This window comes from Sceloporus occidentalis, unplaced genomic scaffold, assembly GCF_023333645.1.
Source record: "Sceloporus occidentalis isolate IW3139 unplaced genomic scaffold, rSceOcc1.0.p SCAF_3, whole genome shotgun sequence".
Classification (NCBI taxonomy): Eukaryota; Metazoa; Chordata; class Lepidosauria; order Squamata; family Phrynosomatidae; genus Sceloporus; species Sceloporus occidentalis.
Genome location: NW_028316983.1, coordinates 72,927,147 through 72,942,449, shown reverse-complemented (window position 1 = coordinate 72,942,449; position 15,303 = coordinate 72,927,147). Strand labels below are relative to the sequence as shown.

The window sequence follows — 15,303 nt, the reverse complement described above, 5'->3', positions numbered from 1 at the left end:
GCCATCTTACAGTTTCTTCTTACTGCATCCACCAGGAACCAGACATACCCTCTGAGCTCACAGGTGGCTGCCATGGCTTCTCCCAAAAATACATGCACTGGCAAGAGGAGTTGATTCTGGGTGGCACAGTAAAGGATTCTGAGGGCAAACTACAGAGGTAAGTTGTGTGTGCGTGTGTGTGTGTCCATGCATGATGTCAAGAGGAGGTCTAAAATGACATGAGAGCTAAGGATTTCTTTCTGAAGGGCAGATGGTTTTTCCTTGCAAGTGGGCTCAGTGGCATGGTTAATGAGAATAAAGATGGTAAAGTCATAAACTTTGCTATTTCATGGGGAATGGCTGGGAAGGCAAGGCATGGCTGCTATAAGCAGATTGGACTCACTATTCCTCTCACAATTGAGGATGGGGATAAACTACCCTCCTGAGCCAGCTTGTAAATCAAAGGTGTGGAGATTGATATTCTTGTGAGTGCAGGAGTCCATGTCCATGACCTGACCCCAGTAGCAACTGGCAGGCATTCTTGAACCATGGAATTTGTGTTGATCCCTGAGACTCCCTCAGCTGTCCTCCCTTTGCCTCTGCCCACTCCAGTCCCTTCCGGCTGATGTGGATGTTGTCTTGCAGCTCAGACACCTGCTTGTAGCAATCCACAGCTTAGAGGATCTCAAATGCATCTAGACCAGTACAGATTTTAAAGTTGGCTCCAGATGCCCAGACTCTGCAGTTAGTACTGCATCCCATGATGCATCCGCAGCCTTCCAACCTGCAGTGCTAATTTACTTTGATGCAGAACATTCTGCTCACTGATAAGGCAATTCCATCATGGACATTTCTCACACCACAAGGTTCTTGCCAGAAAGAATTTCTTAAGAATGGAAGTATCCTTGAAGGCTTCCACTCTTGGCATGGCCAAAGATTGCTAAGAAATGGAGACAAAATTAGAAACAAAGATAAGGGATGATGACAATGACAAAACTATGATGAGAAAGATAATATAGGACCTTATTCTTCTTTTAAAATAGTACGCAAGGAAGTTGCCAGAAAGTGGCAGAAAATATGGTTGCTTTCTTAATGCTCAAAGCTTAATGTCCATGTATGAAATACACCTGACTCTTCTAAAATTACAAGGAGGTACATTTTCAGCAATTTTAAGTTCCTTCCATGCTATTTTGGAATGCACCCAATTTGGAGGCTTCCTTTTCAGAACACACAGGTATTTATTCTCATACTATTAGTGACCTATGTGCAAATTGCCACAAGCTCAAATCAAATGCCCATTGGCAATCAAAGGCATGTTAGGAAAGCTTTCCCTACCCTCAGTGCTGTGTTTGGAGGCTAATTTGGTTTCCATGGAACCTGACTGACATATATTTTGTATACATTTAGACAGGGATAGTGGACTGAAAGAATCACTGAAGAAAACATGGGAGCCAATTCCAAATTGGGTCTTATTATGAAAGACGAAGGATGGCAATTATGAATAGGTTAGCGAGGCCTAACCCTTTAAAGCAGCATTGGGGAACATGTAGCTCCAATCAGCTCTAGCCAGCATAGCCAGTGGTGAGGTATGATGGGAACTTCAGTTCAACAACATCTGGAGGACCACAGGGTTCCCCGTCCTTGCTTTAGATCCATAGTTGATGGGACTCCTGCCTCCTTGCCTGAGCCAGCTTCTCTTTCTGCAGCGCTGAAGCCCTGCAAAGCATGTTCCTGCTAATGAGCCCACGACAGCTCTTTGAGCACTATCGGGATGACTACGAGATACATGATATCATCTGGAGTGAGGAGAAGGCAGCTGCGGTGCTGGAAGCCTGGCAACGGGAGTTTGTTGAGGTGAGATGAGAAGAGGGGTGTAGCATTGGTGCAGAGGCTTTGGGGCTGCTTGGGGCAAATAAAGTGCCTGTGGGTGTGAGTGAGAGCACAAAGGTATCTGCAAAAGGCTGAAATAATGAATCTGGGAAAAGTCCAGGGAATTGGAGAAGTGCATGTGGATCCATGCTAGTGGAAACTGCATGCCCAATACACATTTATAAATGTAAAAGATTGTGTACCTGTAAATTCAAGAATGCCAGGGAGTATGTAGAATGGCATGCAGAACAGATACTTCCTGGGTGAAAGACTGCTCAATTATTCCTCAGTCTGAGAGTTTGGGTCCTCAGACTGAGAGTTGCTCAGTCTTGTTTTGGTCATGGCAAGTCTCTCATCATATGGGATTATTCATGCCTATGATCCACTTTGGATATTTTGTGACCTTTTGGCCTGGTGACACCAAATTAGTTATGAGAATTACACAGAATGGACTCCTGACAGTGGGGAAAGATCTAATGTACTTTAGTAGGTTTAATGTGACGATATTAGTGAATATTAGTGACATGCTGGGTTGGATGAAATCTTAGAAATCAAATCCTGCAGATGCATGTGAATAGATAGCATGCTTGTTATAAACAAATTCCTTCACTGGGAAACAGATGCTTCACCAAGAAGCAGATTCCCCCATGTTATGATTGTGGCAGGCATGTAAATGGATCTATCGCATAGATCTGTGTGAGAAGAAACCTGGTATGAATGAAACCACTGAGAAAGCTATCCTTGTCTCCCAGTATTTCACCATTATTGTTTCTTTCCAGTTGGCCCAGGAATCCCTCCCTGCAAATTCCTCCCAGACCATTCATGCTTTCTCCACCACCACACTCAACGACATCATGAAATCCTTCTCAGATGTGAGTGCCATTCGTGTGGCTGGCGGGTACCTGCTGATGGTATGTAACAGCTTTTTTCCACTGTCTTTGCTGTCCTAGACCCTTTTCTGCCTGTTGTGAGCTAGTGTGCAGTCTTCCCATCCACACCCTTCTCTGTATTAATTATAACTTTCATCTTCTTCCAGCTGGCATATGCCTGTGTCACCATGCTGCGTTGGGACTGCTCCAAATCACAGGGTGCTGTTGGCTTGGCTGGGGTTCTTCTAGTTGCCCTTTCAGTGGCAGCAGGACTTGGATTTTGTTGCTTGCTAGGAATCTCATTCAATGCAGCCACCACCCAGGTATGTCACGCCCTGGCAAGGTTCACCTTCCCTCATGCCAACCCTTGCTACACTTACTCTCTGTCACAGGGTTGGGCAGCTTGAGGGAGGCCCAAATGGCACATGACAGAGCACTACAAGTCAGTGCCCCTTGGCCATTTTTGTCCAGTTTTCAGCCAAAGCCTTTTGGGAGATGGAGATTCTGGTGGGAGTGAAAAAGCAGAACTGCCATGTATGCAGACAGTTTTCTTGCATTTGATCTGCCTTCAGGAAGAGAAGGAATCACTCCAAAACTAGCACTCCCAAATCCTTACACAGTGTAGGACAAAGAGAAAAGTCCCCCCAGCAGACCTGGACAGGCAAATAAAGGGAGAGGCACACCTTTTGGTATCATGCATGCAGGCCGCTTAGAATTTCAGATGTCATACCAGCACTTTGAATTCAGATACTGATGCATTTCCCTCCATCTCTGGACAGGTACTGCCTTTCCTTGCACTGGGCATTGGTGTGGATGATATGTTCTTGCTAGCACATGCCTTCACAGAGACCAGCCAACATGTTCCCATCAAGGTGAGACTATGTACCTATTATTGTGTAATTCTTTGGGTTTCTGTGGCTTCCTGTTCATATTTTCAGGCCCAGCTTTCACTCTGTGCTCATTCTTTCTCATTTGCACCTTTCCAACACAGGAGCGGACTGGTGAATGCCTACGGCGCAGCGGCACCAGTGTAGCACTCACCTCCATCAATAACATGATTGCCTTCTTCATGGCTGCCCTTGTGCCTATCCCAGCTCTGCGTGCTTTCTCTCTGCAGGTAAGCAACTCTGCTTGCACTTCTTCCATGCAGATGTGCCTGAACCCAGTGCCTATACCCATGAGTCTTACCTTACTGTAGGCCAAGACTGAGGAACACCTTTCAGCCTAAGGGCCAAATTTGATTACAGAGAATGTATTAAGTTGCATTCTAGTGCTGGGTGGGTCGAAGACACAAGGATGGAACCAAAAATACCAGGATATAGTAGTTTAATAGATGAAAGCTTTTACAACTAGTACTGAGTCTTAGAGCAGGCATTCTGATATTTTAGAATTAGGAAAAACCATGTACAAAGGCTAGTAAAACTCCAAATGATGGTATATTAGCAAAAGGGGGCATGACCATCTGTGGAAGACTAGATGACCTGCTCTAGGACTCTAAGAGGACCAATTTGGCCCCAAGACCTGAGTTTTCCATCCCTGCTCTAGCCAAACCCTGCTAATAGGAAGTGGATGACCTGCTTGGGAGTGCTGTGTGGGTGGGACTCAATGGTTTTATTTTATGAATCACCATACAGCTACCTTCTTCGCTTTTGCACTGGTTATTCATAAAATAAAACACTCAGACTCAAAGGCAAGACACATTCATTATGTCATATGTAATTTTCACCATCTTAGCTAGAAAGCGGGGAGAACTGTTTGCTTTAAGGAAACTAGTACTGCAAAATGGTCCAAGCTCTTCAGATTGTCTCAATTGTCTCAATTCCTCTTCTTTTTCTTATCTTTACTGCTGTAGGCTGCTGTTGTGGTTGTTTTTAATTTTGCCATGATGTTACTCATTTTTCCTGCTATCCTGAGCTTGGACCTTCACCGACGTGAAAATAAGCGGCTTGACATTTTGTGCTGCTTCTACAGGTACTGTGTTTAGAGTTTGATGAAACAAGAAAATCCTAAATACCATCCTTTGTGAGGGGGCATTCTTGCACTCACCAGGTCAAAGCTGGGCAATCATCAAATCTCCTGGAAGAAGGAAGCACTATTATCCATGGGAACAGTGGTTTGGGAAAGTGATGGGGCAGAACAAAAGGAGGGAGGGGAGGAACACCCAAAGCATCAAAAGCACAGGCAGTAGTGGTGTTCCAAAATTTTGAGGATAGTATTCTTTACTGGGACAAAAGTTTGTCTCTAAAAACAGATCAAAATACATATAGAGTAAGCATACTTGGAAAAACCATTAGACATCCTCTAAATATATATGTGGGAAGGGCTTGTAACTCGCATCCAAAGGATTTGACTATCCACAGACTAGACCATTGTTGTGATCGTTACAGCAACATGGAGAATCTGTACTAGGAAATGAACTTTTACAGTATGTCCACTTGAGAAGGACCTACTCTAGTAGTTTCTCAGTGTCCTCTTCTATTCACAGCCTCTGCTCCTCCCGCGTCATTCAAATCCAACCACAAGAATATGCTGATGCAAATGATAACCACACCATACCCTCTTATCCACATGGTCACCCAGCACTGGCCACCAGCACCCGTATTACGACTACAGTGCAGGCCTTCACACAGTGTGATCCCTCTGGGCACCACGTGGTCACCATCTTACCACCCACGCAGCATGTCTTCACCACTCCTTCCACTCTCCTACCTGCCAACCCTCTGGGCTCACAAATCTTCACTCCTGCAAGCTCAACCCGTGATCTTCTGGCACAAGTGGAAGAGGGCAAAGGTGCCCAGGATTGTGTGCCATTGCCCTTTTGTCAGTGGAACCTCTCCAGCTTTTCTCGGGACAAATACGCACCCATTCTACTTCAGAGCCAAACTAAGGTAGGCAGCCATTCTGAAGGGGCTTGGTGGCATGGTGCCCTATACAGGAAAAGAAGTGGGCAAAATTTTGAGTAGCAAGTCTGTGCAAGTCTGGGCATGATTCCCCTCAGTGTAGAACTAGGGCTTCCAGACTTTTATAGCCAATTGTAGATGGGATCTGTGTTTCCCTTACCACCCTCTGAGGAGTTTATCACACGGGAGGAATTTCTCTTAATTTTGAATGAAAAGAAAGGGGGACCAGAACGCATTCACATGAATTCACTAGTTCAGCTAATTTACGTGAATTTGAATTGCATTCAAACTGACTTCCCATTGCCCGAAAATACTTTGCCATTGCCCAAAATTGCATGTGGTAGTCTATCACGCAATAATGTGAAGCCCCATGATTGCGTTCAGACTGACCTCCCATTGCCCGAAATTGTGTGTGGTAGTCTATCACGCAATAACGTTAAACCCCATGATTGCGCTCAGACTGACTTCCCATTGCCCGAAATTGCGTGTGGTAGTCTATCACGCAATAACATTAAACCCCATGATTGCGTTCGGATTGCCATTGCATTATACTTCCAATTTCCCTTGTCTGATAGACTCCTGAGAGAGCCTGCTTCAGAACACAGTTGGCCATGGGGTGTCTGATTTCCAGCAGCTGAGGAAAAGGAAAAATCAAGAACAGGGCCAACTCAGTTGAGCTTGCTCCCTTTCTCTTTTTTTTCTTTTTTCTTTCTGGACTTCAGCATCAAAGACGTTCCTTCCCACTCTTTTGTTCTAGTCCACCAAGCCAAGGATTCCCACATGTCCTAGAAAGCTGTTAGATTTCTCCTCCCCTTTCCCTTACAGTCCTCAGTTGGTGGAGACAGTAATATCACTCATTAAGAGTTTTATTTTTTGGATATTACGTTTGCAAGTCAGTGGAGTCCTCATGGGTAATAGTTCTTATAACAATCAGGATGGATGTTTTCTGTTATAATAGCTTTATTCTAAGATCAGTGGGGGAGATTTAGAGCATAGGTGGGCTCATTTGACATGTAAGCATTAAAGACAAAACTTCTGTAACATTTGCCAGGGATATAGGATGGATATAAAAGGAAATCTGAACACTTGCTAAGAATGAATGCCTGTGTTTGCACTAACACTGAGCCTGTAATTAACTTCCCATGCAATGCTGTATATGTCTACTCAGAAATAATTCCCATTTATTTCAGTTGCATTTACTCTTTCGTGGGGGATTCCATATAAATGCAAAGCAGACACTCATAACCAGGCAGTCCAGTATATTTTAAAATGTCACCTGTTACCCAAGTGATTATGCCCTTTGAGGCAGAACCTTGGAATGTGGCAAGGAGATAGTCTTGCAATTACGGGTACCATTTCAGATTTCAAGGGATACAGAATAGTCTAAAGTTAGCAGAATGGATCAGTTTGCTTAGAACACTGATTTAGGGTGGTATGAAAGGGAAATAGCATATAAGGTATTTAATTTATAATTTCTGTTATTTATAAATTCTGTTATTCTGTTATTCTGTTATAATTTCTGAGCAACCTCAGAAGGATGCAGGCCTGAATTGAGCTTGAGCCCTGGCTAGTATTGAACTCGCAACCTTTTGATTTTGAGTGAGTGGTTGCAGTACAGACATTTAACCACTGTGCCACCAGGGCTTTTGGTTTCCACTGCTACATGAATGAGTGGGGCTGAGTTGGTCAAAGTTGCAACACCCAGTAGTTCCTTTGCTTTGTTACTAGGGAACTTGGCAACAAGGGGAAGAGATAGTTCTGAAGAATGAGTTGGGTCTGTCTGAAGCCACATTGACACTTCCTTTCCTCTGTTTTCAGGGAATTGTGGTAGCCCTCTTCCTGGCACTGTTAGGTCTGAGTCTCTACGGTACAACAAAGGTACATGATGGGCTCTACCTGACAGACATTGTTCCAAGAGGCACAAAGGAGCATGCCTTCATTTCAGCCCAATTCAAGTACTTCTCCTTTTATAATATGTTTGTGGTGACCAAGGGTGGCTTTGACTACCCCAACTCCCAGAAGGCCCTCTATGGCCTGCATCAAGCCTTCAACACAATCCAGTATGTAGTCCGTGATGAGAACCACCAGTTGCCTAAGATGTGGCTGCACTACTTCCAGGACTGGCTGCAAGGTGAGTGGAGGTCCCTTTATCAATTTTCTTCACTAGCCTGTACTGTCCCTCTATAAAACACTGAGATGGGATGTCATCCAGGTTTCAGGATAGGATGCTCATGATGTAAACTTGCTAGTAGCTGGGGGACACATATTTTTCCAGCTGATTCCATATCTCTATTTCACAACCACTCTGTTTTCCAGGCTCCTATAAAACATTTCCCTGCTAAGCAACTTTTCAGATGCCCTTCATCTCATGTAAACATTTTCTGTATCTTGTATACATATGCTCTCACAGTTTGCATACATATAGCTGTGGTGGGTGTTCATGCTGAGCTGCATGCATACATGTTCAGATTACCTTCTACCTTTTCAAATATAGAGTTCTTTCTTTGGTCTCTTATGTCTGGGCAGAAACATGCCCAAACTCTGAAGATGATGCAATTATCAGGGATGTCATTACTGTGCTAAAGTGTAGGAAGAACAACCATGAATGGATGAAGAGTTAGCTTTTGCTTCTAGGACATAGAGGGCACCCCTTTCATTGTACACTCCCTCTGTCCCAGGTCTCCAGGCAGCTTTTGACCAGGACTGGGCAGCTGGGCTCATCACCAGAGAGAATTACCGCAATGGATCAGAGGATGGTGCCCTAGCCTACAAGCTTCTCATCCAGACGGGCAACAAGAAGGAACCTTTTGATCTAAATCAAGTAAGTGTGGGGGCCCAAGCTAAAATGGTGTAGGGAGGGAGACCAAGTGGGCAAAGGGTACCTGCAGAGTCATGGAAACTATGTGTCCATGATGTACCTGGGTGGAGCAGGAAAAATCCTTGGTAAAAGGGATGGTGAGAAAGAGAGAGAATGGAGAGGTCTCCTCAGCTATTTTGGAGCTCCTTGGAAACTGAGATTTGGAAAGACACAGGAAATCTTCCTGATTTTGGAAAAAGGGACTTGTTGCTCAAGAAGGAACCTCAGCCCTTTCCCTGCCAAGTGATTGCACCTATGTGGTGGCACATTTGCCAAACACTTCTCTCACCCATGTTTGTGCCCCACAGCTGACCACTCGCCGCCTAGTGGATGAGAATGGGATAATTCCCCCTGACATCTTCTACATCTGCTTGACAGTTTGGGTGAGCAATGACCCTCTTGGCTTCGCTGCCTCCCAGGCCAACTTCTATCCACCAACCCCAGAATGGATTCATGACAAGTATGATGCCACTGGCGAGAACCTTCGAAGTAAGTGCAGACTTAAGCCCCATTCCTGTTCAATCTTCTGTTGCACATGGCCATTTCAGTCCTACTCTCTTGCACTGAATAGGTGGGAAAGTGGGCAAATGGAACAATTCATTTAGGGTCCTAAAGACTAGAGTGGGGTTGGGAGGTCACTTTATCTGATGGTGTCCTCTCTTTTTGACAGTCCCAGCTGCACAGCCCTTGGAGTTTGCACAGTTCCCCTTCTACCTCAATGGATTACGGCAGACATCAGACTTTGTGGCAGCAATTGAGAGTGTGCGTGCCATCTGTGATGCAGTGGCCCAAACACATGGTGTGCTCAGTTACCCTAGCGGCTATCCTTTCCTCTTTTGGGAGCAATATATTAACCTGCGCCACTGGCTTTTGCAGGCCATCGGCATCGTATTGGTTTGCACTTTCTTGGTGTGCACTCTGTTGCTACTCAACCCTTGGACAGCCAGTATCATTGTGAGTATTTTTCACAAAGAACATAGTACTTAACTTCAGCAAAGATATTAATTCTTCCTCTTATTATGTTGGTATGGTTTTGTGCAAAAAAAAGTCCATATGGTTATCAAACACTGTTGCCTTTATAAAATCAATATAGATGGGTTTTAGACCTTGAAACTAGAGAATGCAGACTAGTTTGTATGAAGGATTTTTTGGATGCAAGACATCTGCTGTTAGCACAGGCCTCCCTCCCTTCCCATTTCCTTTTGCCTCCTCTTATCTTCTGTTCTGAGACTTTCTCTCCCCATCTAAGACAACTAAATGATTCAAATTCTGCAACTGGAATTCATTAAGGGGGGAAATTAATGTTGATTCACTGATTTGCATAATTTATTCTGACTATAAAAACTGAATGTGTGGTTTCCTGAGTTCGTAATTTTTTAATGAAGGCATCTAGAAATATTTCATTTTTAATATTAACACATAAAAGTACCTATGGATGCATGTGCAAATATATGTTAGCAATGAATACAAGTTTAACAGTGTATAATATATGTTATATAGGTACACACCCTAAGGAGTTGGGGTTGTCCACAGATTCCCATTATATATACACCCAGTACCAACATACATCTGTTGCCATATACAATTTAAAGCAGAAGAGTATCTTAGGGACACTGACTTCTACAGCTTCTTTCTGTGATGCTGAAGAGTTATGTGAACTTGCCTGGACAGTGATCTGCATGTAATCTTCTGCTTTTGTGTCTTTAGCACCCCTTTGCACCATGGTAATTCAGGGGTATATAAAATATCCTTTGCCACTCAATTATGTTTATTCTTAATTCAGAAATTATATTTACCTTTTTATGGTACTTCAATGTCTTCTTAGCAAAGTTAGCAATGGGTTAATCATTAATCACTAGACTACTACCATGCCTACTCAGTATTTTAAAGTAATATATTTTCTTGGCTATTATCATTTGTAGTTGAATAATGTTTGTCATAATGAGGATTACTGTTGTTTTGTGTTTTCAAGCCATTTCCAATCTGTGGTGACCCTGAGGTGACACTGTCACTGGGTTTTCTTAGCAAAATTTATTCAGAGGAGGCTTTCCGTTGCCTTCCTCTGAGGTTAAGAGAGTACAACTTGCCCATGGTCACTCAGTGGGTTTCCATGGTTGATTCAAATCCTAGTCTCCAGAATCCTAGTCTGATGCTCAAATCATTACATCATGCTGCCTCTCTTATGAGGACTAAAAATTATTAACTATGTATAGGTTTGCACTATTTGATTATTAACAATGAAAAACCCCCATTCTCTGCTAAAAATAATCAAATGGCACAGACTTATACATGCTTAATAATTTCTCCTAATTTTGCTATGTGACATCTTTTTTCATTTGCTAATTTCTCAAATGACAGAGGGAAGGAAAAAACAGGGCATTTAGGGAGTGTGTGTGTGTGTGTGTGCACACGCATGTGTATACTGTATATAATAATGGATCAAGAGAAAACTTTCTTTGTGTGAAAAAGTGAAAGAAAGAGAATTAGAGTTGTGCCAAAATCTAAAATATTTATCACTGAAGACTTTACAGAATATTCCCTTGCTTTCTGACTCTATAGACAACTTGTGTAATAGGCCCGGTACATACCAGCCCTTTAAGATGCCCTCCTCACGTGCTAGGGTTACCTCTGGGTGGCATTTCCACACACCCCTGAACCCTAGCACGTGATGAGGGCATCAAAATGGCAGCACCCTGTACATATAGGCGCCACCATTCTTACGCAAGCGCCATGCAGCATCCACACAGCACCGCGTGGCTCTTGCATAATGAGTGCACCTGTGGTGCACTTGTTACACCGCCATTGCAGCATAGAAATAACCCGCTTTTTGTGGGTTCTTTTTCCACCAGCGGGAAGCCTCACCATTTGGCGGCTGAGGCTTCCCTCTGGCGGAAAACCAGGTGCTGGCAGGCCGCCCTTTTTGGACAGTCTGTACCCCGCCAATATCATGTTTAACACCATGGCTTCTGGGTGAAAATTAATCTGCCCTTTTTTTATCTCTAATCCAGGTATTTGTTCTGGCAATGATGACAGTTGAACTCTTTGGTATCATGGGCCTCATGGGCATCAAACTGAGTGCCATTCCTGTGGTCATCCTCATCGCTTCTGTGGGCATTGGTGTGGAGTTCACTGTACATGTGGCCCTGGTAAGTGAAAGACCTCCTGTAGCTTGCAGTTTATGAATGAATAGCTTACTAAAAAGGAAGGAAGACAAATCCCAAAAAATGTAGCAGCATTTTTAGAACTCTGTGCAGACTGACAAGTGGAGGTCATGTTCCTCCACTTTGCAAGGACTGCCTCTAGGCTTCCTCAACATCATGCCCCCAATGTTTTTTACCTTACCTTTCTATCCTTCCTTTTTAGTCCAATTTCTTTCCCTTTCCTCAGTTCTTTTTTTTTCCTTTTTGAATACTACTATAAATCAATAAAATCAATAAAAGTGAAAGTGCTAGGTATAAATGGTTTAGTATATAAGATGCCGAGATAATACATGCCAAGAGCTTGTAAGGAACAGCGGAGAGAAGTAACCATGGGAAATTAAGGCTTATTACTTATGTCATCAAATGGAAAAAAGACAGAGGGTTTTGGTTTTTTTGCTTGTTTATTTAAAAACAATCTCAAAAACTATCCATTAAAAAATGACAAAGAAAATATAAACATTCACACAAGCATGACCCATTGTGTCATGCATCCTTAGTATGGCAGGTTGGTTGGAAATGTCTCAAGAATACTGAAAGTACCGGTAGTGATTCTCTGAATGTTGATGAGGTCATATTGAAGGGAATAGGGTTTCCTGAACACTGTTTTGCATTATCTCTTTCCTAACAGATAACTTAGTATGTATTTTTAAATGACCTTAGTGGAAACCACACAGAATATTCTAATTGTACAAGTTTTGACAGTGATGGTTCAATAGTGATGGCAAGATTAGCAAACTCTGGATACACATTTAATCAATATGTTACTCCTTAGCATACAAAACCTGAGGTTAGAGGTTCTTTTGGACCAATTACAATGGACCCTAGGTATCTACTTGGACTAATTACAGTGGGATCTAGGTATCTACTAGATGTTCTAAAAACCCCAGTGGAGTTTGCCCAAAATCTGTGGATCATCAAGTCCTATTGTGTACAAAAATGTGGTAACATAGTGTCCCTTATATGAAATGGCAAAATCAAGACTTGCTTTTTGGAATTTTTAAAAAATATTTTTAAGGCATGGATGATTGAATCCATGGATGCAGAACCTGTGGATATAGCAGGCAAAGTCTAAGTGTAAACATAAGGTTATAACTGTGTGTACAATGAAAAGCCAATCCCAAACTCTGTCTGCCTTTGAATTTAAAAGGGTGAGAGCTCTCATTTCTGCATGAGGCTGTCCTAGTTCCAGCAGTAAAAATCTCAAGACCATCTTGGACCTTTGGCTCTTTGTGTTTTTCCAAGGTGGGGTCACTGAGATTCAATGTGGTTGTTAGTTTTCTTCAGAGAGTCTCTTCAAAAAAGAGAGTCTCTTCATACAAGCTTTACTCTTTTTAGTTCTAGTTTGACCATTGATCTTTTTTTCAGGGTTTTCTCACTGCCATTGGCAACCGGAATTTGCGCTCCACTGTGGCCCTAGAACATATGTTTGCTCCCGTGATGGATGGTGCCGTTTCCACTCTGCTTGGTGTACTTATGTTGGCTGGTTCAGAATTTGATTTCATTCTGAGGTAGTGTACTATGGCTTTCTTCTCCTTTTGTGTGTATATTCCATTTGTCCTCTGGGACACTTGCAAACAAAATGGTACATGTCCTGTACCCCAGTCTCTATCAGGAAAAGAAGTGGTTACAGAATGAGAAGCTGTCTTCTTTGTAGGCTTTTGAGAATTTGGAGAGTATAACATCAGACAATAGATTATTATATAATGGAATTAAAGACAAAATCTAATGAGATGCATAGCAGTCCTGGAACAGATGTATCTATATTGAACAATAACAGCAGTGTGATGCCACTTTTAAGTGTCATGCTGGATCCTATGGAATCCTGGCACTTGACCTTTCATACACTGCTCAGAATTCTCTGCCAGAAACCTCGGCTTCTTTCCCACTAGAGAATTTCAAATAGCTCACTAAGCTATATATCCCAGGATTCCATTGGATGGAACCATGGCACAAACTACTATAACTGTGTAATGTAAATAACCTCCCAGGACCAAAAAGCCCCCTGTTCTACGTAGCAATTTTTGAGGCTGAGATGAAGACATTCTGTGGGCCATTTATTCCATATGTGGTGCCTTCCTCTATAGCAGTGTAGGTTGTAGGGGGCTGTGGTGCATCAGAGAGAGGGTTGAGTGAGACTAACCTGAGACTTGGGAATAGAACTTACATCTAGATCCTAGTATGACAAATGAATGTGGGCAGCTGACCTGTCTGTCTGATTTGGGAAAGTCTAAGAGGTGGAAATTGGAAACCAAGTCGGGTAGTAAAATGGCAAAATTGAGGTTTGCTTTTTGGAATTTAAAATATACAGTCGTCCCTCCCAATTCATCAGGGATTCATTCCAGACATACACACCCCACGAATCAGAAAAAATGCAAATACTCAAGTCCGCAATGATTATAATGGGCACCACCACCATTTTGTCCCCCCTGGCTTGCTGTCCTTGAAGGATCAAACCCACAGATGTCAAGTCCACAAATAGGGAGGGACGTGTGTGTGTGTGTGTGTGTGTGTGTGTGTGTGTGTGTGGTTGAATCAGTGGATGCAGAATCTGTGGATATGGAGGGCCAGCTGTATGTGTTTAGAGTGAATCTAGACATGTGGAAGGGAACTGTATTTATATTCAGGAGAACATCCACAACCATTCCTCATACTGCGCTGGTATATGCCATCATCAGGATGAATGTGCTTGCCTCTCATGCTGGCCACAGAGCTACACTAGTCTCAGTTACTGAGATGGAAAGAAAGGAGGCACAATATTGAACTGTTCTGATAAAGGCCCTGTTATATGCAGATTGTATATATGGCTGTTACTGACCTCCTCCTTCTCACGCCAGGTATTTCTTTGCTGTGCTCACCATCCTGACAATTCTGGGGCTGCTCAATGGCCTAGTCCTGCTGCCAGTCCTGCTTTCTATCATTGGGCCACCTGCAGAGGTAAGAGAACTGCTATTTCTCTCCAGCATGCTTGGGTAGATAGCCATAGAGATGGGTAGAAGAATTATTGCATCCCATTGTCAAATTCTATTGTAGATTTGAATGGAAGGAAGTATCTCAGTGTTCACCCAGGCCTTATGCAAAACCTTTATCAATGAGTGAGTGGAATATAACTTTCTCTTTATCGACTGTCAAGGGATTCCACCTTTACATGTGTACATAGAGAGGATTGCATTTGAAAGCACAAAGGCTGGAGAATCATTATGTGACACTGCCTTCTCTCAGTGTGCATTTTACCTATCATCCTACAGGTGACACCAGCAGATAATGGCAGCCGCCTCCCAACACCATCACCTGTCCCACCGCCCATCAACCACCACAGCTTTTATGTTCACCAGCATGGCAGGGCCTTTGGTGACTCTTCAGACTCAGAATATTATTCAGAGTGCACTGGTGCATCAGACATAGGTGAAGATGATCGCAGCGCATACATCATCCCACCTACACAATCACACATCTTGGTCAAGGCCAGCAAAAGCCCCAGCTTTCCCAAAATCACTGTAAGTACCCACCAGGAGTCTAAGGATCCAAAATTCTGGTTTTTCCATAAGTGGGAGAAGAGGAAGAATTAGGTATTCTGGATTCTGACTCTGCTGTAAGACCGTGAATGGGTATTTAATAGATTGGAGTGGGTG

At 43.1% G+C, this 15,303-nt stretch overlaps 1 protein-coding gene across 2 annotated transcripts in view; it reads left to right on the top strand.

Moving 5' to 3' along the window:
* Nucleotides 1–15,303, top strand: part of PTCH2 (patched 2) — a 72,873-nt gene that overhangs the window by 52,493 nt on the left and 5,077 nt on the right. For both annotated transcript variants that reach the window (XM_089515038.1, XM_089515036.1), the window contains 16 exons: nt 36–157; nt 1,686–1,833; nt 2,628–2,759; nt 2,885–3,040; nt 3,497–3,589; nt 3,709–3,834; nt 4,570–4,688; nt 5,203–5,605; nt 7,436–7,748; nt 8,296–8,438; nt 8,783–8,963; nt 9,145–9,428; nt 11,483–11,620; nt 13,040–13,182; nt 14,509–14,608; nt 14,920–15,168. In XM_089515038.1, coding sequence (XP_089371164.1) covers nt 36–157; nt 1,686–1,833; nt 2,628–2,759; nt 2,885–3,040; nt 3,497–3,589; nt 3,709–3,834; nt 4,570–4,688; nt 5,203–5,605; nt 7,436–7,748; nt 8,296–8,438; nt 8,783–8,963; nt 9,145–9,428; nt 11,483–11,620; nt 13,040–13,182; nt 14,509–14,608; nt 14,920–15,168 — 2,850 coding nt within the window. The remainder of the gene's footprint in view (nt 1–35; nt 158–1,685; nt 1,834–2,627; nt 2,760–2,884; nt 3,041–3,496; nt 3,590–3,708; nt 3,835–4,569; nt 4,689–5,202; nt 5,606–7,435; nt 7,749–8,295; nt 8,439–8,782; nt 8,964–9,144; nt 9,429–11,482; nt 11,621–13,039; nt 13,183–14,508; nt 14,609–14,919; nt 15,169–15,303) is intronic.